Source organism: Dendrobates tinctorius, unplaced genomic scaffold, assembly GCF_039654945.1.
Source record: "Dendrobates tinctorius isolate UK_male_01 unplaced genomic scaffold, ASM3965494v1 ptg000126l, whole genome shotgun sequence".
Lineage (NCBI taxonomy): Eukaryota > Metazoa > Chordata > Amphibia > Anura > Dendrobatidae > Dendrobates > Dendrobates tinctorius.
This window is the reverse complement of record NW_027361794.1, coordinates 21440280-21462758: the sequence shown is the minus strand read 5'-3', so window position 1 is coordinate 21462758 and position 22479 is coordinate 21440280. Positions and strand designations below refer to the sequence as shown.

The 22479-nt window shown below is 49.4% G+C and overlaps 3 protein-coding genes and 1 long non-coding RNA gene across 6 annotated transcripts in view; all 4 read right to left on the bottom strand.

Moving 5' to 3' along the window:
- Positions 1-5470, bottom strand: part of LOC141047085 (uncharacterized) — a 63044-nt gene extending 57574 nt beyond the window's left edge. For both annotated transcript variants that reach the window (XM_073542033.1, XM_073542034.1), the window contains exon 1: positions 5429-5470. In XM_073542033.1, coding sequence (XP_073398134.1) covers positions 5429-5455 — 27 coding nt within the window. In that variant the 5' untranslated portion in view covers positions 5456-5470. The remainder of the gene's footprint in view (positions 1-5428) is intronic.
- LOC141047093 (uncharacterized) overlaps positions 1-6251 on the bottom strand; it is a 300636-nt gene extending 294385 nt beyond the window's left edge. The window contains exon 1 of the mRNA XM_073542057.1: positions 6173-6251. Within this exon, the coding sequence (XP_073398158.1) occupies positions 6173-6199 (27 nt within the window). The 5' untranslated portion in view covers positions 6200-6251. The remainder of the gene's footprint in view (positions 1-6172) is intronic.
- Positions 1-7201, bottom strand: part of LOC141047089 (uncharacterized) — a 559273-nt gene extending 552072 nt beyond the window's left edge. Inside the window, exon 1 of one of the 2 annotated variants that reach the window (XM_073542047.1) lies at positions 7098-7201. The gene's annotated coding sequence lies outside the window, so the exon portion shown is untranslated. Of the gene's footprint in view, positions 1-6227; positions 6300-7097 lie in introns of those variants that run through there. The other variant, XM_073542048.1, reaches the window with a different exon arrangement.
- A 4642-nt stretch (positions 7202-11843) lies between these two features.
- Positions 11844-19037, bottom strand: LOC141047358 (uncharacterized). Its single transcript, XR_012219782.1, has 3 exons — positions 18805-19037; positions 12717-12870; positions 11844-12643 (listed from the first exon to the last, which is right to left on the bottom strand). It is a non-coding gene; the product is annotated as an uncharacterized lncRNA (long non-coding RNA).
- Between the last annotated feature and the right edge of the window lie 3442 nt (positions 19038-22479).

The window sequence follows — 22479 nt, the reverse complement described above, 5'->3', positions numbered from 1 at the left end:
CTTTTCCAGGGATGGTAGGACGCCCTCTGCCGAGACGGTGTGCCCCAGGTATTCGATCTGGGTTCGGAACAGGTGGCATTTCTGGGGCTTTACCTTTAACCCGTATTTCTGCAGCCGGCCGAGCACCTGCCCCAACCGCCTCAGGTGGTCCTCGAACGTGGCGGAATAGATGATAATGTCGTCCAGGTATATCAACGTGGCTTCAAAATTGAGGTCTCCTAGACACCGCTCCATCAACCGCTGAAAAGTTTCTGGGGTATTGGCCAGCCCAAGCGGCATCCGATTGAACTCGAACAGTCCCATGGAAAGGATAAATGCCGTCTTGGCTCTGTCTTCCTCCGACATCGGCACCTGCCTGTACCCGCTGGCCAGGTCAGGGTTGAGAAGTATGCCGCATTCCCCAGGGCGGACAGAGATTCTAGGTGGGGCAATGGATACGAATCCTTGATGGTGCAGGCATTCAACTTCCGATAGTCCACGCAAAAACGCAGAGTGCCATCTTTTTTCTGAACCAGGACAATAGGGGCCACCCAAGGGCTCTGGCTTTATCGTATGACCCCCTTCCGGAGCATTTGGGCTAATAGAGTCTTGACTTCCTGGTATAGCTGCAGTGGTATTTGCCGATATTGCTCCCGGATGGGGGCCGCTACTGCCGTGGGGATCCCATGCGTGATGGCCGTGGTACATCCGAAGTCGTCTTCGTGGCTGGCGAAGACACTGTAAAATTGTCCGAGAAGTGTGGAGAAGCTGGGCTGGCGCTAGGCCGGAAAGTTCGGCCCGCATTCTCTCTAGGATGGCTCAACCTTTCTCCTGGGTCGAGGATACGGCAGTTTGTTGGGATCGTACCGTTACTGCCCAAGGATTTTCGGGCTGCACCTTCAACTGGACCGCGGGGTCCGGCAGCATCTCCTCCAATGGTCTTACTAGTTTGGCCATTTCGGCCTGGGGCTTCAGGGCGATATCCTGATCTTCCAGGTTGACACAACGTACCAAGAGAGTCCCCTCCCGCACTGTGGCCAGGGAGTGGGCCACCAGGATGCCAGGTTGCAGGCGCTCTGCGTAACATGGTTCCACCTGCACCTCCACGCCCTCCAGTGATATCGGAGCGCAGATCGGCAGAGCTATCACCGTCTGCCCCGGAGGAAGCATGAGCGACCTTGCCCAGCGCCTCTGCCTCCTGACACTCCTGGAGCACTCACGCCTCCCGCACCAACCGCTGGAAGACCTGTCCCTGGGCCGTGTGAGAACCCCAGTGGCTCAGAGTCTCTTGTGTAGGTTCATTGAGGAGGAGGTTGCCAAACCCTCGTAGTATGTTCATACCCAGAATAACCGGATGTTTGCCATTTGTGTCTCCCTGGGTCAGGACCACTCCCCGGCGGCCGAGTGATTTGCCGCTTATTGAAATCTGCATCCAGGCTACTCCGACGACAGGAACTGATAGCTGGTTGGCGGCTACCAACTTTATCACTGTCCCCCACTGAGGTTTCACTGCTTCGGAAAAATGCTGCCGAAAATAAGTCTCTGGCATGGTCGTAACTTGCGATCCCGTATCTACTAGGCATCGCACGGCACGGCCTTCGATCTCTGCCTATACCACTGGTCACCGCACCAGGTCTTCGTGACTTCCTCCACCCCGTGTGATGGGCTCCAGCTCTGGGCGGCATCTCCACGGCTCAGGGTCCTCTGCTCTTTTTGACCAGCGGGGCGAGTTTCCCCTGGAACGTGGGCACTCTCATTCGGCGTGTCCCAATTCTCCACAAACGTAACCAGCGAACGGTCGTGGGTACCGACTTGGGTGGGGGCCGCGATGGTTCATGCCCCCTTTACCCGGCCCTGGCCGACTCCTTGTGGCCGCTTTTTTGGCTTCGGCCACTTCACCTTTAATACTCTGTATCTCTCGCTTCACCTCTTGTACCCTGTGGGGTTCGCTCAGGGCGCTTACGGATGCTTCGATACTCCGAACCATCTCCACGGGGACCGTCAGCTCTTGCTCCTGCTCCCGAACCCGTGCCTGCTTCCCTATCTCTGAAAAGGTCAGATGTGGATCCACTCGTACCCGCTCTCGCAAAGCCTGTCTTGTCAGGGTGTCTCGTAACCCGGTCACTAACAGGTCACGTAATGTTACCTCCACGGTCTCCATGCCTACTCCATCCTTCTTTTCAATGGCTAAAAACAGTTCCTACAAAACATTCATATACTGGGTCACTGTTTCCCCCTCTTTCTGCATGCGTCTAAACATCTGGGTTCTCAGTTACCCCACATCGGTCGGGTCCCCATAGGCCTCTTCTAAGATCTGTAACACCCTGACGAAGGTGTTTCGCTGGCCCCGGGGCCTCAACATTATGGTATCCTGGGCTTCCCCATCCACCTCCATCAGGGCCACTTCTGCCTCTAGGTCAGGTGTAAGCGGATGCATCCTGAATAACCCACGCATTCACTCCGTCCAGTTCCACAGCATAGTATTGCTGCCGGAGAACCTGGGTAGATTGCTTAGCATGGCCCCCAAAGAAATGCTGGGTCGGGGGCCATCGTTGTCCGCGCTCAGAGACTGCATCCTGCCGACTACGCCAAACGTGGTACTCGCAGGAGCGCAGGATGCAGTGACGAGTCGCGAGACAAGTAGGTGCTTTCTGTATTAACGTTTATAGGGCCAGAGGGAACTTTCCTCAGTCCCGGTCTGATCACCAAAAACAGGGGTAACAAGGGTTGCCCTCGCAGGGGGCTCTATACAGGCACACACAAAACGGTAGAACACGACTACTTCCGGCAACAGCCGGTCACTATAGGGCTGCGGTATGGCCGACTAGGGGTCCTTAATTATAAAGTCAACTTAGCCGTCCAGATGTCCCTCGCCGTTCAGGTTGGTGGTCTTTCGGCGTAGTAGTTGCTGGGCCCAGTTGCTGAGACGATGATGAAGTCTTCGCGCACTCCGATGCGCTGATGACACTGGAGCCCCACAGGTTCCGGCGGGGTCCTTGGATGGTAGGGCCACAGCTCCTGGCCTGGGGCAAGCGGCAGCGATGTGTGGTGGCGAAGGGCAGGCCACCTGTAATGGGGGTATTACACTGTGTGGGAGGCATCATATACAATGAGTAAGTTGCATATTGGGGGCATTACACTGTGTGGGGGACATCATATATACTGCATAAGGTGCATAATGGGGGCATTACACTGTGTGGGGGACATCATATATACTGCATAAGGTGCATAATGGGGGCATTACACTGTGTGGGGGCATCATATATACTGCATAAGGGGCATAATGGAGGCATTACACTGTGTGGGGGCAACATATATACTGCATAAGGGGCATAATGGGGGCATTACACTGTGTGGGGCATCATATATACTGCATAAGGGGCATAATGGGGGCATTATACTGTGTGGGAGGCATCATATATACTGCATAAGGGGCATAATGGGGGAATTACACTGTGGGGGCATCATATATACAGTGGGGCAAAAAAGTATTTAGTCAGTCAGCAATAGTGCAAGTTCCACCACTTAAAAAGATGAGAGGCATCTGTAATTTACATCATAGGTAGACCTCAACTATTGGAGACAAACTGAGAAAAAAAAAAAATCCAGAAAATCACATTGTCTGTTTTTTTTTCATTTTATTTGCATATTATGGTGGAAAATAAGTATTTGGTCAGACACAAAATTTCATCTCAATACTTTGTGATATATCCTTTGTTGGCAATGACAGAGGTCAGACGTTTTCTGTAAGTCTTCACAAGGTTGCCACACACTGTTGTTGGTATGTTGGCCCATTCCTCCATGCAGATCTCCTCTAGAGCAGTGATGTTTTTGGCTTTTCGCTTGGCAACACGGACTTTCAACTCCCTCCAAAGGTTTTCTATAGGGTTGAGATCTGGAGACTGGCTAGGCCACTCCAGGACCTTGAAATGCTTCTTACGAAGCCACTCCTTCGTTGCCCTGGCGGTGTGCTTTGGATCATTGTCATGTTGAAAGACCCAGCCACGTTTCATCTTCAATGCCCTTGCTGATGGAAGGAGGTTTGCACTCAAAATCTCACGATACATGGCCCCATTCATTCTTTCATGTACCCGGATCAGTCGTCCTGGCCCCTTTGCAGAGAAACAGCCCCAAAGCATGATGTTTCCACCACCATGCTTTACAGTAGGTATGGTGTTTGATGGATGCAACTCAGTATTCTTTTTCCTCCAAACACGACAAGTTGTGTTTCTACCAAACAGTTCCAGTTTGGTTTCATCAGACCATAGGACATTCTCCCAAAACTCCTCTGGATCATCCAAATGCTCTCTAGCAAACTTCAGACGGGCCCGGACATGTACAGGCTTAAGCAGTGGGACACGTCTGGCACTGCAGGATCTGAGTCCATGGTGTGCCTTGTTACATTGGTCCCAGCTCTCTGCAGTTCATTCACTAGGTCCCCCCGCGTGGTTCTGGGATTTTTGCTCACCGTTCTTGTGATCATTCTGACCCCACGGGGTGGGATTTTGCGTGGAGCACCAGATCGAGGGAGATTATCAGTGATCTTGTATGTCTTCCATTTTCTAATTATTGCTCCCACAGTTGATTTCTTCACTCCAAGCTGGTTGGCTATTGCAGATTCAGTCTTCCCAGCCTGGTGCAGGGCTACGATTTTGTTTCTGGTGTCCTTTGACAGCTCTTTGGTCTTCACCATAGTGGAGTTTGGAGTCAGACTGTTTGAGGGTGTGCACAGGTGTCTTTTTATACTGATAACAAGTTTAAACAGGTGCCATTACTACAGGTAATGAGTGGAGGAAAGAGGAGACTCTTAAAGAAGAAGTTACAGGTCTGTGAGAGCCAGAAATCTTGATTGCTTGTTTCTGACCAAATACTTATTTTCCACCATAATATGCAAATAAAATGAAAAAAAAACAGACAATGTGATTTTCTGGATTTTTTTTTCTCAGTTTGTCTCCCATAGTTGAGGTCTACCTATGATGTAAATTACAGACGCCTCTCATCTTTTTAAGTGGTGGAACTTGCACTATTGCTGACTGACTAAATACTTTTTTGCCCCACTGTACTGCATAAGGGGCATAATGGAGGCATTACACTCTGTGGGGGCATCATATATACTGCATAAGGGGCATAATGGGGGCATTACACTGTGTGGGGCATCATATATACTGCATAAGGGGCATAATGGGGGCATTACACTGTGTGGGGGCATCATATATAGTGAATAAGGGGCATAATTTGGGCATAAAACTGTGGGGGCCAAGAAAGGGGCCCAGTACAATCCGTTTCCTCACTTCCTGTCTTCCATAGTTGGGTCATATGTATATATTACAGGAAACAGAACAAAAACGCAATGATTCTTATAAAGTGGCAACAAAGACCTCAAAAGCGTCTCAGTGGTGAAGGGGTTAATGTCCCCCGTGCTCAGTAATGGGGAATCTCCAGCACCTACCTCCACCCGCAGAGCCTCACTCCACATAGAGAATAATGGAGCCTCCGGCACAGGGCTGTGGAGTCGGAGTCGGTGCTCATTTTGGTGGAGTCGGAGTCGGAGTTGGAGTCGGTATAAAATGGACCGACTCCGAAAATATATAATAAATTGGGTACAGTAATTCAATGCAGAATGTGCTGAATATATTTTCATAGGAGTTTGGGAAAGTTATGAAATGTCCTATAAATGGCTGTTCTATTCCTGATCTAAGGCTACATTCACACACAGCGTTTTTCCTGTGTTTTTTGAGGATACGTTTTTCAGCTGCAAAAGCTGATCATCTTTTTAAAAAACCGCATCACCTGAAAGGTTTTTGAGCTCATAGATAATGTTTTCAATAGCAAAAGCAGATTAGAAATCTGCTCTATCTATATATCCATATCTGTCTATCCATATCGTATCTGTACCAAAAAGAATGAAAACCGGGTAGTACACCAATATATATTCTGTTCTATCTAAATATCTTGATTATTGGATCATAAAAATGATTAAATGTCTGAGGTTCACATTGTACTACAATAAATTTTTCACTTAAATATAAGCAATATGTGTGGGAGTCGGAGATGGAGTCAGGGTCGGGGTAAGGGAAATTGAGGAGTCGGAGTCGCAGGTTTGGCTTACCGACTCCACAGCCCTGCTCCGGCACCGACCTCCACCCGCAGAGCTGCACTCCACATAGAGAATAATGGAGCCTCCGGCACCGACCTCCACCCGCAGAGCCGCACTCCACATAGAGAATAATGGAGCCTCCAGCACCGACCTCCACCCGCAGAGCCACACTCCACATAGAGAATAATGGAGCCTCCAGCACCGACCTCCACCCGTAGAGCCGCACTCCACATAGAGAATAATGGAGCCTCCAGCACCGACCTCCACCCGCAGAGCCACACTCCACATAGAGAATATTGGAGCCTCCAGCACCGACCTCCACCCGCAGAGCGGCACTCCACATAGAGAATAATGGAGCCACAAGGCACCGACCTCCACCCGCAGAGCCGCACTCCACATAGAGAATAATGGAGCCTCCAGCACCAACCTCCACCCGCAGAGCCGCACTCCACATAGAGAATAAAGGAGCCTCCAGCACCAACCTCCACCCGCAGAGCCACACTCCACATAGAGAATAATGGAGCCTCCAGCACCTACCTCCACCCGCAGAGCCGCACTCCACAGAGAATAATGGAGCCCCCAGCACCGACCTCCACCCGCAGAGCCGCACTCCACATAGAGAATAATGGAGCCTCCAGCACCGACCTCCACCCGCAGAGCCGCACTCCACATAGAGAATAATGGAGCCTCCGGCACCGACCTCCACCCGCAGAGCCGCACTCCACATAGAGAATAATGGAGCCTCCAGCACCGACCTCCACCCACAGAGCCGCACTCCACATAGAGAATGGAGCCTCCAGCACCAACCTCCACCCGCAGAGCCGCACTCCACATAGAGAATGGAGCCTCCAGCACCGACCTCCACCCGCAGAGCCGCACTCCACATAGATAATAGAGCCTCCAGCACCGACCTCCACCCGCAGAGCCGCACTCCACATAGAGAATAATGGAGCCTCCAGCACCGACCTCCACCCGCAGAGCCACACTCCAAATAGAGAATAATGGAGCCTCCAGCACCGACCTCCACCCGCAGAGCCACACTCCACATAGAGAATAATGGAGCCTCCAGCACCGACCTCCACCCGCAGAGCCACACTCCAAATAGAGAATAATGGAGCCTCCAGCACCGACCTCCACCCGCAGAGCCGCACTCCACATAGAGAATAATGGAGCCTCCAGCACCGACCTCCACCCGCAGAGCCGCACTCCACATAGAGAATAATGGAGCCTCCAGCACCGACCTCCACCCGCAGAGCCACACTCCACATAGAGAATAATGGAGCCTCCAGCACCGACCTCCACCCGCAGAGCCTCACTCCACATAGAGAATAATGGGGCCTCCGGCACCGACCTCCACCCGCAGAGCCGCACTCCACATAGAGAATAATGGAGCCTCCAGCACTGACCTCCACCCGCAGAGCCGCACTCCACATAGAGAATAATGGGGCCTCCGGCACCGACCTCCAGCACCGACATCCACCCGCACTCCACATAGAGAATAATGGAGCCTCCAGCACCGACCTCCACCCGCAGAGCCACACTCCACATAGAGAATAATGGAGCCTCCAGCACCGACCTCCACCCGTAGAGCCGCACTCCACATAGAGAATAATGGAGCCTCCAGCACCGACCTCCACCCGCAGAGCCGCACTCCACATAGAGAATATTGGAGCCTCCAGCACCGACCTCCACCCGCAGAGCGGCACTCCACATAGAGAATAATGGAGCCACAAGGCACCGACCTCCACCCGCAGAGCCGCACTCCACATAGAGAATAATGGAGCCTCCAGCACCAACCTCCACCCGCAGAGCCGCACTCCACATAGAGAATAATGGAGCCTCCAGCACCAACCTCCACCCGCAGAGCCACACTCCACATAGAGAATAATGGAGCCTCCAGCACCTACCTCCACCCGCAGAGCCGCACTCCACAGAGAATAATGGAGCCCCCAGCACCGACCTCCACCCGCAGAGCCGCACTCCACATAGAGAATAATGGAGCCTCCAGCACCGACCTCCACCCGCAGAGCCGCACTCCACATAGAGAATAATGGAGCCTCCGGCACCGACCTCCACCCGCAGAGCCGCACTCCACATAGAGAATAATGGAGCCTCCAGCACCGACCTCCACCCACAGAGCCGCACTCCACATAGAGAATGGAGCCTCCAGCACCAACCTCCACCCGCAGAGCCGCACTCCACATAGAGAATGGAGCCTCCAGCACCGACCTCCACCCGCAGAGCCGCACTCCACATAGATAATAGAGCCTCCAGCACCGACCTCCACCCGCAGAGCCGCACTCCACATAGAGAATAATGGAGCCTCCAGCACCGACCTCCACCCGCAGAGCCACACTCCAAATAGAGAATAATGGAGCCTCCAGCACCGACCTCCACCCGCAGAGCCACACTCCACATAGAGAATAATGGAGCCTCCAGCACCGACCTCCACCCGCAGAGCCACACTCCAAATAGAGAATAATGGAGCCTCCAGCACCGACCTCCACCCGCAGAGCCGCACTCCACATAGAGAATAATGGAGCCTCCAGCACCGACCTCCACCCGCAGAGCCGCACTCCACATAGAGAATAATGGAGCCTCCAGCACCGACCTCCACCCGCAGAGCCACACTCCACATAGAGAATAATGGAGCCTCCAGCACCGACCTCCACCCACAGAGCCACACTCCACATAGAGAATAATGGGGCCTCCGGCACCGACCTCCACCCGCAGAGCCGCACTCCACATAGAGAATAATGGAGCCTCCAGCACTGACCTCCACCCGCAGAGCCGCACTCCACATAGAGAATAATGGAGCCTCCAGCACTTACCTCCACCCGCAGAGCCGCACTCCACATATATGGCTGATCTGTGCGCACAGGACCTGTGATGAGGTCACAGGAGGGGAGGAGTCAGGAGTCACATGATCTCCGGGGTGCAGACATGGAGACTTCTCCTCAGTCAGTGACCTTCCCGCCATTATTTCCCCTCACTACTGGCACAATTACCCCGCGCCGCCTTTTCTACACAGTGTTGTGTGTGGAATGTAACGTGTGATTTCTCTGGAGACAAATAGACCCCACACATGATGGAATTATCACCAGTTACCGGACGGCTACTATATGGCGGCATATGATTGTGCTATCGACTCCTTACCAGGAGCCAAAATGATGAAATCTCATTTATTTAACCCCTTCCAGAGTCCGGCTGAGGCTCATATCCGGCGTCCACCTCTCCAGTCACCGTGGAGTTTTTTTTGTTGATATAAGGAACCTGTCCCCTCGTTTTTCCTCAATAAGATGCGGCCACTGCCTTTCGGGGCTTCTCTGCAGTATCCTGTAATGCTGGAGATAAGCCCCCGATCTGACCTGAAAGATAAGAAAAACAAGTTTTATTATACTCGCCCGGGGGCGGTCCAGTCCGATTGGTGTCCCTGGTCCGGCTCCTCCCATCTTCTTGCGATGTCTTCCTCCTGCTCGCTTCGTGTCGCGCTCCTGCTGTTGAGGGCAGAGCAAAGTACTGCAGTGTGGAGGTGCCGGGAAAGGTCACAGAGGCCCAGCACCTGCGCACTGCAGTACTCTGCCCTCACCAGAGCAGTACGCCTGTGCAGGAGGCATGTCAAGAAGGAAGGAGGATGACGACATCGCATGAAGATGGGAGGCGCCGGACCTGCAACACTCATTGGACCGGACCGCCCCCCGGGTGAGTATAATAAAACTTGTTTTTCTTATCTTTCAGGTTAGATCGGGGGCTTAGCTACAGCATTACAGAATACTGTAGATAAGCCCCAAAAGGCAGTGGTTGCATCTTATTGCAGTATTGCAGAAAAACGAGGTGACAGGTTCCCTTTAAAAGGATGGAGGGCTGCGTCTGTGCTTGGATTTTAGAGAGGTTAATAAAATCAGGGTGCACAATCCCTGTCCTTTACCCCTTATACCTCACCTGTTTAACCAATTATCTGGAGATAAATGGAATGACGAATGGAAGACCGCATTCAATACACCTGAGGGTCATATCGAAAATTTGGTGATGGCATTCAGATTAAGCAATGCTCCGACATAAATTATATTTTTTCCTCACTGGTGGGTAGATTTGCGGTAGTTTACCAGGATGATATATTGAGTTAGGCTGGAGTCACACTAAACATATAAAAATATCGGTCCCATTATGACGGCCAAGAATCCCACAAATGTACCCTGAACAGTGATCCATATGTAATCCGTTTGCAATGCGAGGATGCAATTTCCTCGTATCTAAGTATCCATGTGACATCCGTATGCAATCCGTATGACATCGATATGGCGTGATTTTATCGCACCCTTGCAAAATGGACATATAATGGTTCTTTGGCCTGAAATTAATTAAAATCATAATCAACAACCCTAGTTAATGGCTCCACAGCAGGTGACACCCTCCAATCTTTGCATTAGAGTCCGTGCTTGTGTTGTGGTATTGCTGCTTTGTGTCAAACATGTCAGACAGGCTTACTTTCAACACTACTGAGCGGGTGCTTTACAACTGGGTTTTGTCCTAACATTTTGGGGAGCCATACCCAGAGATTGTGGATCTGAGGAGACGGAGGCGAATGTGGGTACATCCGCTTTTGAGGCGACGGCTGACTAAAAGCCATTTCCACCGTCTGTATGCATCTCTATGTAGCCATCCTGACAAGTTCTTCCAATATTATCGGATGAGCCTTGCCACCTTTGACATGCTGATGGAGATTGTGCGCCCTGGGATCACCTTTAAGGACACCAGGATGCGCAAGTGTAATTCTGCAGAGGAGCGTCTTCTACTTACATTACGGTATGTATTCATCCTCCATTTTATAAACAGTATTTTTCTGATGTGCTGTTGGCCCTGGTCAACAGTGTCAACAGGTTTTATAATTGTACAATTTGGGACCTATTGAAGAACTGGAGACTCCAGAGTGTTCAATTCTTCCATTATGGGTCGGCAGCTGCGCAATAATGAGTTGGACCTACCACCCCCACGCCAGCTATCGGGGTCCACTATGGAAGTGGTGCCTTATGTGATGGTTTCAGATGAGGCCTTTCAATTATCACGTCATGAGGCCCTATCCCCGTAGAACCATGGACCACTGGCGCAGAGTATTTAACTTACACCTATCCCTCACACGACGACTGGTGGAGTGTGCCTTTGTCATTCTTTGTGCCAAATGGCGTGTCCTGCAGTCAGCCATCCAACTTAGTGAAGTTAATGTGAATGTGGTTATTAAAGCCTATGTAATCCTTCACAACTTTACCAGAATACATGACTGTTCCTCATGGGATGGTGATGAAGTAGCTGTAGCCAATATTGGACCACCTCTTACACATGTAATTCAATGACATCTTCAGCTCTCTGGACTGAAAGTTCGGGATGTGTTAACTAATTATTTTGTCTCATCAGAGGGATCTATTCCATGGCAAGACAATGCAGTTTCTATGTTGTAAATTTGATTTATGGGGTGAAATTAAAGTCATGTTTATGATTGAAGTGTGTATTGTGTTGCCATAATAATGTCTAAACTGGGAAAATCAGAAGATGAACAATATTGTCATAATCAACATCAGTCATATAGTTGTAACTGTTTTTAATCAAAACATGTTGTTATTTAAAACAAGACACCATATTGGTATCAAATGTTTTTTTGCCCAATACAACTGGGCCGACAAATAATTAAAAAATTTGCAAAATATCAAAATTAACAATAACAAAAAAAAATCTCCAATGAACATTACAAGTTCTCATAGATTGGGGGTGGTGATGGCGGGAGGGCAGCTTGGGATGTTTGTTGCATTTGTGGCACTACTTCTACCCTGTGGGTTTACATATGCTGAGCCAGGATGGTGGAGCAGGGCAGGATCCTGTGGTGGAGGATAGTTATGGGATGAGAGATAGTGAAGTGGGTAGTCCTGGGAAATATGGTACCCAAGTGGCCATGTTGACCATACCCATGTTGGGACCAGCCTCCAACAGTGGATCTCATCAAGTGGTCATATTTGGCAGGTGCATTATGGCCAGAAAATTGGCCCTGTGTAGGCTGATGTAGGGTTGGGGTGGGCTGTGGCTCAGGGGTAGGCACCCAGGGAAGAGGTTGCTCAGAAACTGATTGAGCCTGAACTTCCAGTAGTTCCGGCATTTGCAGCTGATTATTGATGAACAACTGCCACCATTCCAAAAAGGCAAATACCAGGTTGGAATGCAGGCATATGCTTCCTCCCCATCATCGTGGGCAGCCCTGGCCAAATAGTCCCTCACCCCACTGTCAACATGCCTCCTGATGCCTGTGGTTGTTATCTCTCTCCTGCGTCGGCCATGGAGTGAGATGGCGGCAGCCTGAGGTGAGGTATTCAGAGGCATGGTAGGGCTGCTACTGTTTCCCTGGTCCTCCACTGGATGTTCTTCCTGTGGTGCTGATACCGATGGTGGCGGTGGGTGCAGCTGGAAGGTGCAGTAGATGGGCCAGCCACCTCTTCACCTTCCACAACTGGATCTATAAGGGCCTCAGAGTCAGATGCTGTCTCCCTCTCTGTTAGGTTTGATTCAGTTCGGTGTTTTTGGCTAACAAAAAAATAATAAATTAAGATTTGACCCTAACAGCATGTGTAAAATGTTGCGTCATGCATGCACTTACGGTCTCAGATCCAGAACGGGAGCAATAAAACTAAGCAGATCGAAGTAGATGTACTTCCTTTTGGTCGGTACTGTATCCCCACTCCTGGCCCGCTGCTGTCGTTCCCGCTGGTACTGGTCCCTACAGCTGCGCCAGCGTCTCGTCACATCATTCACTGCAATGTAACATAAAAAAAGTTTGAACATTCAAACTATGTGCTTAAATTGCAAAATGTAGTTTACAGTATAATGTGGCCTGATACTTTGCAAGTTAAATGTCTGAAATACACCACATATTATTCCAAAAACATTACATATTAGGATTTTGTGTTCTTTTTGTAACACATTATTTTTCACAATAGTGTTTTTAAAGGATTGTACTTACTAACTTGTTGCTGGGCCTCACGAGGCCTGTCCTCATAGTCGTGGAACATCTGCATGCATATTCTCCTCCATGCTGCCTCCTTCCATGCCCTGTCTGCATAATGTGTGCCCCGGTGATCCCATAATTCTGGCCTCTCTTGCACGTGAACTATGAGCATCTCAACTATGAACTATGAGCATTTCCCTGTCTGGTTTGGAAAATGGCGTGGGAGCCCACGCCATTTTTTCCAAAAAATAATGTTTTATTAATTCAATACATTTACAGTAAGCTGCACACATAATATACTAATTGTATTTGTCACAAACATCTATGAGCCCATGCAGGTGGGAGGAGTTGGTTCCCAAACGGTGTCACCTGCGGATGTTTTGCCGTTTAGTGACTGACCAATTGCTGGGTCGTGTCACACTCTGTGACTGGCCCAGTGTGACTCGACCCAGCAATTGGTCAGTCACTAAACGGCAAAACAACCGCAGGTGATATCGTTTGGGAACCAACTCCTCCCACCTGCATGGGCTCATCTGTCTGCATCTGTCTGCACCAGTGTGTCCCCCTCCTTATCAAGGACTACAGGGGGCACATTTGGTGTATGTCTCTCCCTCAAGCGTCTATCCACCCGAATGGCAAGGGACATGGCGGCCTCCAATGACCTGGGGGTGGCGCATTGCACCAGGGTATCCTGCAACCTTGGAGACTGGCCCTGCATAAAATGGCTCCTATGTGCAGGATAGTTCCACTGCGTGTCAGTGGCCCACCTCCACAACTCTGAGCAGTACTCCTCGGCCAGCCGGCCCCCCTGCTTGATGTTACGGAGTCAGGTTTCCGCTGGGAGGCGCCATCAGGATCTCCATACACCAGCACCAAAGCAGCGAAAAACTCATCTACTGACCGTAGAGATGGTGAATTGACCGGCAGGGTGAACGCCCATGACTGGGGATCACCCTTGAGAAGGGAGACTATAATCCCCACATGCTGTTCCTCACTCCCTGATGAACGAGGGCGGAGCCTGAAGTACAATTTGCAGGTTTCCTGAAATACAAAATAATTTATCTCTCCCTCCAGAGAACCAGTCAGGGAGAGATATCTTGGTTTCTGGTAGAGCCTGCAACTGAGTTGAGACCCAGATCCCGGTCAACTGCTGCAGCTGCTACACCACCTCACCACGCAGAACCTTAAGCTCATTGGTGAGCATTTGGGCCATGGCTCACCAGAACAAAAACAGGAAGGTTGGTGATAGTGTCACGGAGTGACTGGCCCAGTGTGACACGACCCACCAATTGGTCGGTCACTAAGCGGCAAAACAAAAAAACACACCAGAGAAACTTTAACAATGGTGGACCCTGCGATAGGTAATGGCGAAATGGACACCTCCTGCACTCACCTGAGGATGTGTCGTGCTCTTACTACCGTCCCTATACAGGCTTTTCAACCCGTCGCTGAACAGGATATCTAAACCCTCACTTGCCCTGCTCCTATTCCTAATTAGAGAATTGGCACGTGAAGACACTGGTCCTACCACTCCACTAAAACAACACAAGGTAAGGTAAGACAAACACCACAGGGAATAGGAAACACAAAAACAAAACTTAGCTTTCTTTGCTTCAATGCACCGCACAGCAGAGTAAGGCACCAGATCACAGCATTCAACTGAAGCACCACTGCAATAACCTCCTGTCTTCAGCACGGTTGGTATCCAAAAGGACCTGTATCACCAATTGTCAGCTGATGCATAAGATGACCTTCTCACGTGACCCCCCCTACGAACCTATCAATTACAGTAAATGACTGCCCACTCTCCCCAGTCCCACAAGCTCGCTGCCTCGGAGTAATCCTTGACGCTGATCTCTCCTTCAAACCACATATCCAAACCCTTTCCACTTCCTGCCGACTTCAACTCAAAAATATTTCACGCATCCGTTCATTCCTCACCCAAGAATCTGCAAAAACCCTAGTCCATGCCCTCATCATCTCTCGCCTTGACTACTGCAACCTCATGCTCTGTGGCCTCCCCTCAAACACTCTCGCACCCCTCCAATCTATTCTAAACTCTGCTGCCCGACTAATCCACCTGTCCCCCCGCTATTCCCCAGCTTCTCCCCTCTGTCAATCCCTTCACTGGCTCCCAATTGCCCAGAGACTCCATTACAAAACCCTAACCATGACATACAAAGCCATCCACAACTTGTCTCCTCCATACATCTGTGACCTCGTCTCCCGGTACTTTCCTGCACGCAACCTCCGATCCTCACAAGATCTCCTTCTCTACTCCCCTCTTATCTCCTCTTCCCACAATCGCATACAAGATTTCTCTCGCGCATCACCCCTACTCTGGAACTCTCTACCACAACATATCAGACTCTCACCTACCATCGAAACCTTCAAAAAGAGCCTGAAGACCCACCTCTTCCGACAAGCCTATAACCTGCAGTAACCACCGATCGACCAAACCGCTGCACGACCAGCTCTACCCTCGCCTACTGTATTATCACCCATCCCTTGAAGATTGTGAGCCCTCGCGGGCAGGGTCCTCTCTCCTCCTGTACCAGTTATGACTTGTATTGTTTAAGATTATTGTACTTGTTTTTATGTATACCCCTCCTCACATGTAAAGCGCCATGGAATAAATGGCGCTATAATAATAAATAATAATAATAATAATAATAAAGGATGGTGGGAGTGGACACCACCTGCATCAGCAAACTCAGCAGTAATGTAATTACACCAGCGGCCACCAAGGGGAAAAACTGACATTAACCCCCAATGGCCTGAAAGGAAAAAAGTTTCAATATGAAACGCCAAAGCTGCCACAGATCCAAAAATGGATTGTGACACTGGTACAGAAGGGAGAGGACCCTGCCCTTGCGGGCTTAAATTCTACAGGATTATGAGGAAGGAGACAGTAGGTCAGGGGTTACAGTAGCTCTGATGGTGTTGAGGTGGCCGCGTGGTCATTAGAGGTTATAAGCATTATTGAAGAGATGTGTTTTCAGGTTCTGTCTGAAGGATCCAAATGTGCTGGATAACCAGATGTTTTGGGGCACAGAATTCCAGAGGATGGGGGATATTCAGGAGAAATCTTGGAGGCAATTGGGTGAGGAGTGAATAAGCATGGAGGTGAGAAGGAGGTCTTGGGAGGACCGGAGATTACGTGAGGGAAGATATTGAGAGATTAGTTTGGAAATATACGGAGGAGAAAGGTTATGGATGGCTTTGTACGTTACTGTTAGTAGTTTAAACGATAAGCCTGGAAATTGGGAGGCAGTGAAGGGATTTGCAAAGAGGGGAAGCAGGAGTGTAGCAAGGAGAGAGATTAATTAGTTGGGCAGCTGAGTTAAGGATGGACTGGAGGGGTGCAAGAGTGTTAGAAGGTAGGCCACAGAGGAGGATGTTGCAGTAGTTGAGACAGGAGATGATTAGGGTATGCACAAGCATTTTGGTAGAGTGAGAGTTGAGGGAAGGACGGATCCTGGAAATATTTTTGAGCTGGAGGCGACAGGAGGTGGCGAGAGCTTGGATGTGTGGTTTGAACAACAGGGCAGAGTCAAAGATTACTCCAAGGCAGCGGATTTCCAGGACAGGGAAAAGTGTGATTTCATATATTGTGATAGATAGATCATGAAGGGAAGATATACAAGATGGAGGAAAAATAATTAGTTCAAATTTGTCCACATTGAACTTGAGGAAGCGAGAGGAGAAGAAGGATGATATGGCTGATAGACTCTGGGATTCTGGAGAGCAGACAGATGACATCTGAGCCAGAGAGGTAGATCTGAGTGTCATCAGCATATAGATGGTACAGGAAGCCATAGGACTTTATGAGTTTTCCCAGGCCAAGGGTATAGATTGAGAAGAGAAGGGGTCCTAGTACAGAGCCTTGAGGGACACCAACAGAGAGAAGACAAGATGAGGAGGTAGTGTGGGAGTAGGAAACGTTAAATGTGCTGTTGGCAAGGTATGAGGAGATCCAGGATAGGGTAAGGTATTTGACACCAAAGGAAGAAATTATCTGTAGTAGGAGGCAGTGGTCAATTATGTTGAAGGCAGAGGACAGTTTTAGAAGGAGGAGTACAGAGAATTGTCTGTTAGCTTTGGCTGTAAGTAATTCGTTAGTAAGTTTGGTCAGGGCAGTCACAGTAGAATGGTGAGGACGGAATCCAGATTGTAGGATGTCGAAGAGTAAGTTAGATGCAAAGTGAGAGGAAAGTTCAGCATGGACATGCTGCTTAAGGAGTTTGGAAGCAAATGGGAGCAAAGATATAGAAATTTGTATAGAAGTCCAGCTCACCCACGTCTGACCTCACCGCACCTCAGACTCGGATCCGGCCCTGCCCTGGCTGCACAGCAATAATGAAAGAAGAAGCGATCCAGCTGAGTGCTCTGGTGATTTATTGAATGCTGTTCAAACAACAGAACGTTGTTAACGCGTTTCTGGTTAGACGCCCTTAATCATAACAACCATGTTATGTTATGATTAAGGGCGTCTAGCCAGAAACGCATTAACAACGTTCTGTTGTTTGAACAGCATTCAATAAATCACCAGAGCACTCTGCTGGATCGCTTCTTCTTTCATTATAGCAAAGATATAGGGCGATAGCTGGACAGTGTTCGGGTCAAGGGATGGCTTTTTGAGGATAGGTGTGATTGTGGCATGTTTGAAAGCAGAGGGGAAGGTACCAGAAGTTAGTGATAGGTTGAAGATATGGGTTAGGGATGGGATAAGTGTGGTGGTGAGGTTGGGGAAAAGGTGGGGGATGGGGTCAAGTGCACAAGTGGTGAGGTGTGATTTGGAGAGAAGATGAGCAAGCTCTCCTTCAGTGATTTTGGAGAGGGAAGTTAAGGGGTTAGGCTAGGTTCACATTGTGTTAATGCAGTCCGTTCAATGCATAGCATTGACGGACTGCGTTAACTCTATAGCATAACGCGATATGCGTTATGCTATACCGCTAACGCAGATGCGGGGTGACGGACCCCGAACGCTGCAGAGCGCGTCCGAGAGTTCGCCACAGAATGACGGCACATCACTAGCGCATGCCGATTATATCATGCGTTAGCGATGCGCCCGATAATGGGGGTTAATGGCAGCATTAACGGATTGCATTACACCTCGTTATGCCGTGGTGTAACGCAATCCGTTAAACAGACTGCATTAACGCATATGAACCTGGCTTTAGGGCATTGGTCTGGTATACAAAGGGGTTGTGGTGGTTGGACAACAAAGACTTGCCTTGTTTGGTCTATCTTATTTTTTAAGTGTTTGGCTAAGTCCTCGGCAGAGATTAGGGAAGTCAGAGGAGGCAGTGGTTGGTGGAGGAGGGAGTTAAAAGTGTTGAACAACTGTTTGGGGTTGTGGGATAAGGAAGATACGAGGGATGTAAAGTAGGCCTGTTTATCAGAAGTGAGAGCAGATTTGAATGCGAGTGTTGCTTGTTTGAATGAGGTGAAGTCTTCTTGTGAGTGCGTTTCCTTCCAGTGCTGCTCTACAAATCTGAATACTTGCCGAAGCTTTGTAGTGATGCTATTGTGCCAGGGTGTTACAGTATAAGTTTATACTAGAATTCTATGGAGCCCGATGACGTGGGTCAGAAATTAAGACAGACACGGTATATCACAGTTCAAGATGTATATATCTATTGAAGAAATATGCACTTCAGCCTATAGATGCAAAGCAGGCAATAAGACAGTCTCAGTAGTATGCACAAGTAGTAGTACAGACAGAGGGTGCGAATACCAGTCCAGCAATGCGGAATCCAGGACCCAGAGCCCGGGCCTAACGGAGGGCAGACCGTAGCAGAGGTGGGTGCAGGGCAGGTATAGCAGCAGAGTCCTTCCATGGTGCGTAGATCCGGAAACAAGCGGGGTATCCTGAAGAGTAGAAGAGGCAAGCAGGTTGCTAGTCCTTCCAGCTTGGCAGCAAGTAAAGAACAAGGTACACAAGCAATGCATAGTGTGCAGAGTTCCCTTATGTATACAGCAAACAGGAAACAAGGAGTCTCAGACAGGAAACAAGATGGCCTCCGTGAAGCCAACAACTCCATTTTTGTTAAGGGCAGAATCCATCAGAAGTAAGGGCAAGAGCAGACAAAACAGATATGCAGTCCCAGTCCTTACACAGAGTTGTTTATTGATTCGTCGCACTCTGCTATGCTTTACAGTGGCAACCGAGTCGATGGCTGATGCAAGAGTGGCATTGTAAAATCTAGTGGCAGTTTCTGTGTCGTGGAGTGATCATATGGAGAACAGCGGTAGAATAGAGTCAGAGAGTGTGCGAGTGTCTAGATGTGCAAGGTTTCTGCAGGGATGCTCAAGTTGGTGGAAATGGGTGATGGGAGAGGACAGTGATGACAACATGAGTAGATGGTGATCCAATAGAGGGAGAGGGGAGGTTGTGAAGTTAGATAGGGAACAGAAACGGGTGAAGACCATGTCTAATGTATGTCCATCTGTGTGGGTGGCTCAAGAGGACCACTGAGTAAGTCCAAAAGATGAAGTGAGCAACAGGGGTTTTGAGGCTGCTGACTGGGGGGTATCAATGGGGATGTTGAAGTCACCCATGATAATGGTGGGAATGTCAGCAAAGAGAAAGTGAAGAAGCCAGGTGGAGAACTGGGCAATACAGACAGTGGTTGGGCCCAGAGGTTGGTATATAATGGCCACTTGGAGGTTGAGGGAGAGTAGATCTGGACAGAGTGGACTTTAAAGGAGGGAACGATAAGGGAGGGTAGAGGTGGGATTGGGTTAAAGGTACAGTTGGAAGAAAGGAGAAGGCCCACTCCTCCACCATGTCTGTTGCCAGGGCAAGGAGTGTGGGTGAAGTGGAGGCCGCCGTAACATAGCGCAGCAGGGGAGGCCGTGTCGGAGGGTGTCAGCCATGTTTCAGTGAAGCCCAGAAAGGAAAACTTACGAGAGGTAAAGTCGTGAATCATATGGGGTTTATTGCAGATGGAGAGGGCATTCCAGAATGATCCAGAGAGAGAGGAAGCAGTGTGGTGGACGTCAAGGGCACGGATTTGAAGTGGGTGAGATTTTGAGTGTTTATATTGGGTTGGGAGAGATGGGAGGGGGAAATAAAGGGAGATATGAGCTGTGGGGGTCCAGCATTGGGAGATATGTCGCCAGCAGTGAGGAGAAACAGAGAGAGAGAAGGTGGGAGGAGAGTGGGCAGCTTGCTTTATGTTTTAGAAGAGATGTGATCATAAGGAGGAGGTCAGCGGAGGAGGTCAGGTGGGGAGGCAAGAGGGAAGGAGAGATTATTACTTGGTTTGATGGTGCTGGGGTTTGCGGATAGCGAAGGAGAGTGAGGAGTAATGGAGCCAAAACTGTTATAGCATATGTCCGCATGATGAAAGTAAGTGTGGAGGAAGGAGAAAGAAATGTAGTACATTTAATTACAGTGGTTACTCGTACCTTCTGTTCACTTCTGGCATATTTCTGCTGTATCCTTATAGAGCCATCCTTATGGAGACTGACTAAGGTCAGACAGACCTGCAACTCTGAATTTATAACAAGCTAAGTGCACATGAAATAAGCCAGGTGTGATGAGGAGGGAGGGGCAGCAAGGAGACTGATCACAGATACAGGAGGGGATTAATTTGAAGTCTAACGGGAAAATGCAAAAGGTAATAGTCAGATCCAAATGGACAGATAAAGCCAACTGTGTATTAGCATCAAGGAATTATGGTGAGAGACATGCAGGGGAGAATAAACCAGTAATGACAGACAGGAGGAGTGGGGTCAGGAAATATGAGTGATGATATTGCAGCCAGGTTCAGAATTGCATTGAACAACTAAATCGGAAAGAAAACTTTTGGATTTATAAACTAAACAAATTTATAAACCTTACTCCAAATGGACTCAGCGAAATTACAGATGTATTTTTGTGACCACCTCTGTGACTTAAAAAATTGTATTATTTATTATAACATTTTATTGTCATATTCATCATAAATTTTATTGGTTTATTCATTGACTGGCCCAGTGTGACTCGACCCAGCAATTGGTCAGTCACTAAACGGCAAAACAACCGCAGGTGATATCGTTTGGGAACCAACTCCTCCCACCTGCATGGGCTCATCTGTCTGCATCTGTCTGCACCAGTGTGTCCCCCTCCTTATCAAGGACTACAGGGGGCACATTTGGTGTATGTCTCTCCCTCAAGCGTCTATCCACCCGGATGGCAAGGGACATGGCGGCCTCCAATGACCTGGGGGCGGCGCATTGCACCAGGGTATCCTGCAACCTTGGAGACTGGTCCTGCATAAAATGGCTCCTATGTGCAGGATAGTTCCACTGCGTGTCAGTGGCCCACCTCCACAACTCTGAGCAGTACTCCTCTGCCAGCCGGCCCCCCTGCTTGATGTTACGGAGTCAGGTTTCCGCTGGGAGACGCCATCAGGATCTCCATACACCAGCACCAAAGCAGCGAAAAACTCATCTACTGACCGTAGAGATGGTGAATCGGCCGGCAGGGAGAACGCCCAGGACTGGGGATCACCCTTGAGAAGGGAGACTATAATCCCCACATGCTGTTCCTCACTCCCTGAAGAACGAGGGCGGAGCCTGAAGTACAATTTGCAGGTTTCCTGAAATACAAAATAATTTATCTCTCCCTCCAGAGAACCGGTCAGGGAGAGATATCTTGGTTTCTGGTAGAGCCTGCAACTGAGTCGAGACCCAGATCCTGGTCAACTGCTGCAGCTGCTACACCACCTCACCACGCAGAACCTTAAGCTCATTGGTGAGCATTTGGGCCATGGCTCACCAGAACAAAAACAGGAAGGTTGGTGATAGTGTCACGGAGTGACTGGCCCAGTGTGACACGACCCACCAATTGGTCGGTCACTAAGCGGCAAAACAAAAAACACCAGAGAAACTTTAACAATGGTGGACCCTGCGATAGGTAATGGCGAAATGGACACCTCCTGCACTCACCTGAGGATGTGTCGTGCTCTTACTACCGTCCCTATACAGGCTTTTCAACCCGTCGCTGAGCAGGATAACTAAACCCTCACTTGCCCTGCTCCTATTCCTAATTAGAGAATTGGCACGTGAAGACACTGGTCCTACCACTCCACTAAAACAACACAAGGTAAGGTAAGACAAACACCACAGGGAATAGGAAACACAAAAACAAAACTTAGCTTTCTTTGCTTCAATGCACCGCACAGCAGAGTAAGGCACCAGATCACAACATTCAACTGAAGCACCACTGCACTAACCTGCTGTCTTCAGCACGGTTGGTATCCAAAAGGACCTGTATCACCAATTGTCAGCTGATGCATAAGATGACCTTTTAAAGGATGGTGGGAGTGGACACCACCTGCATCAGCAAACTCAGCAGTAATGTAATTACACCAGCGGCCACCAAGGGGAAAAACTGACATTAACCCCCAATGGCCTGAAAGGA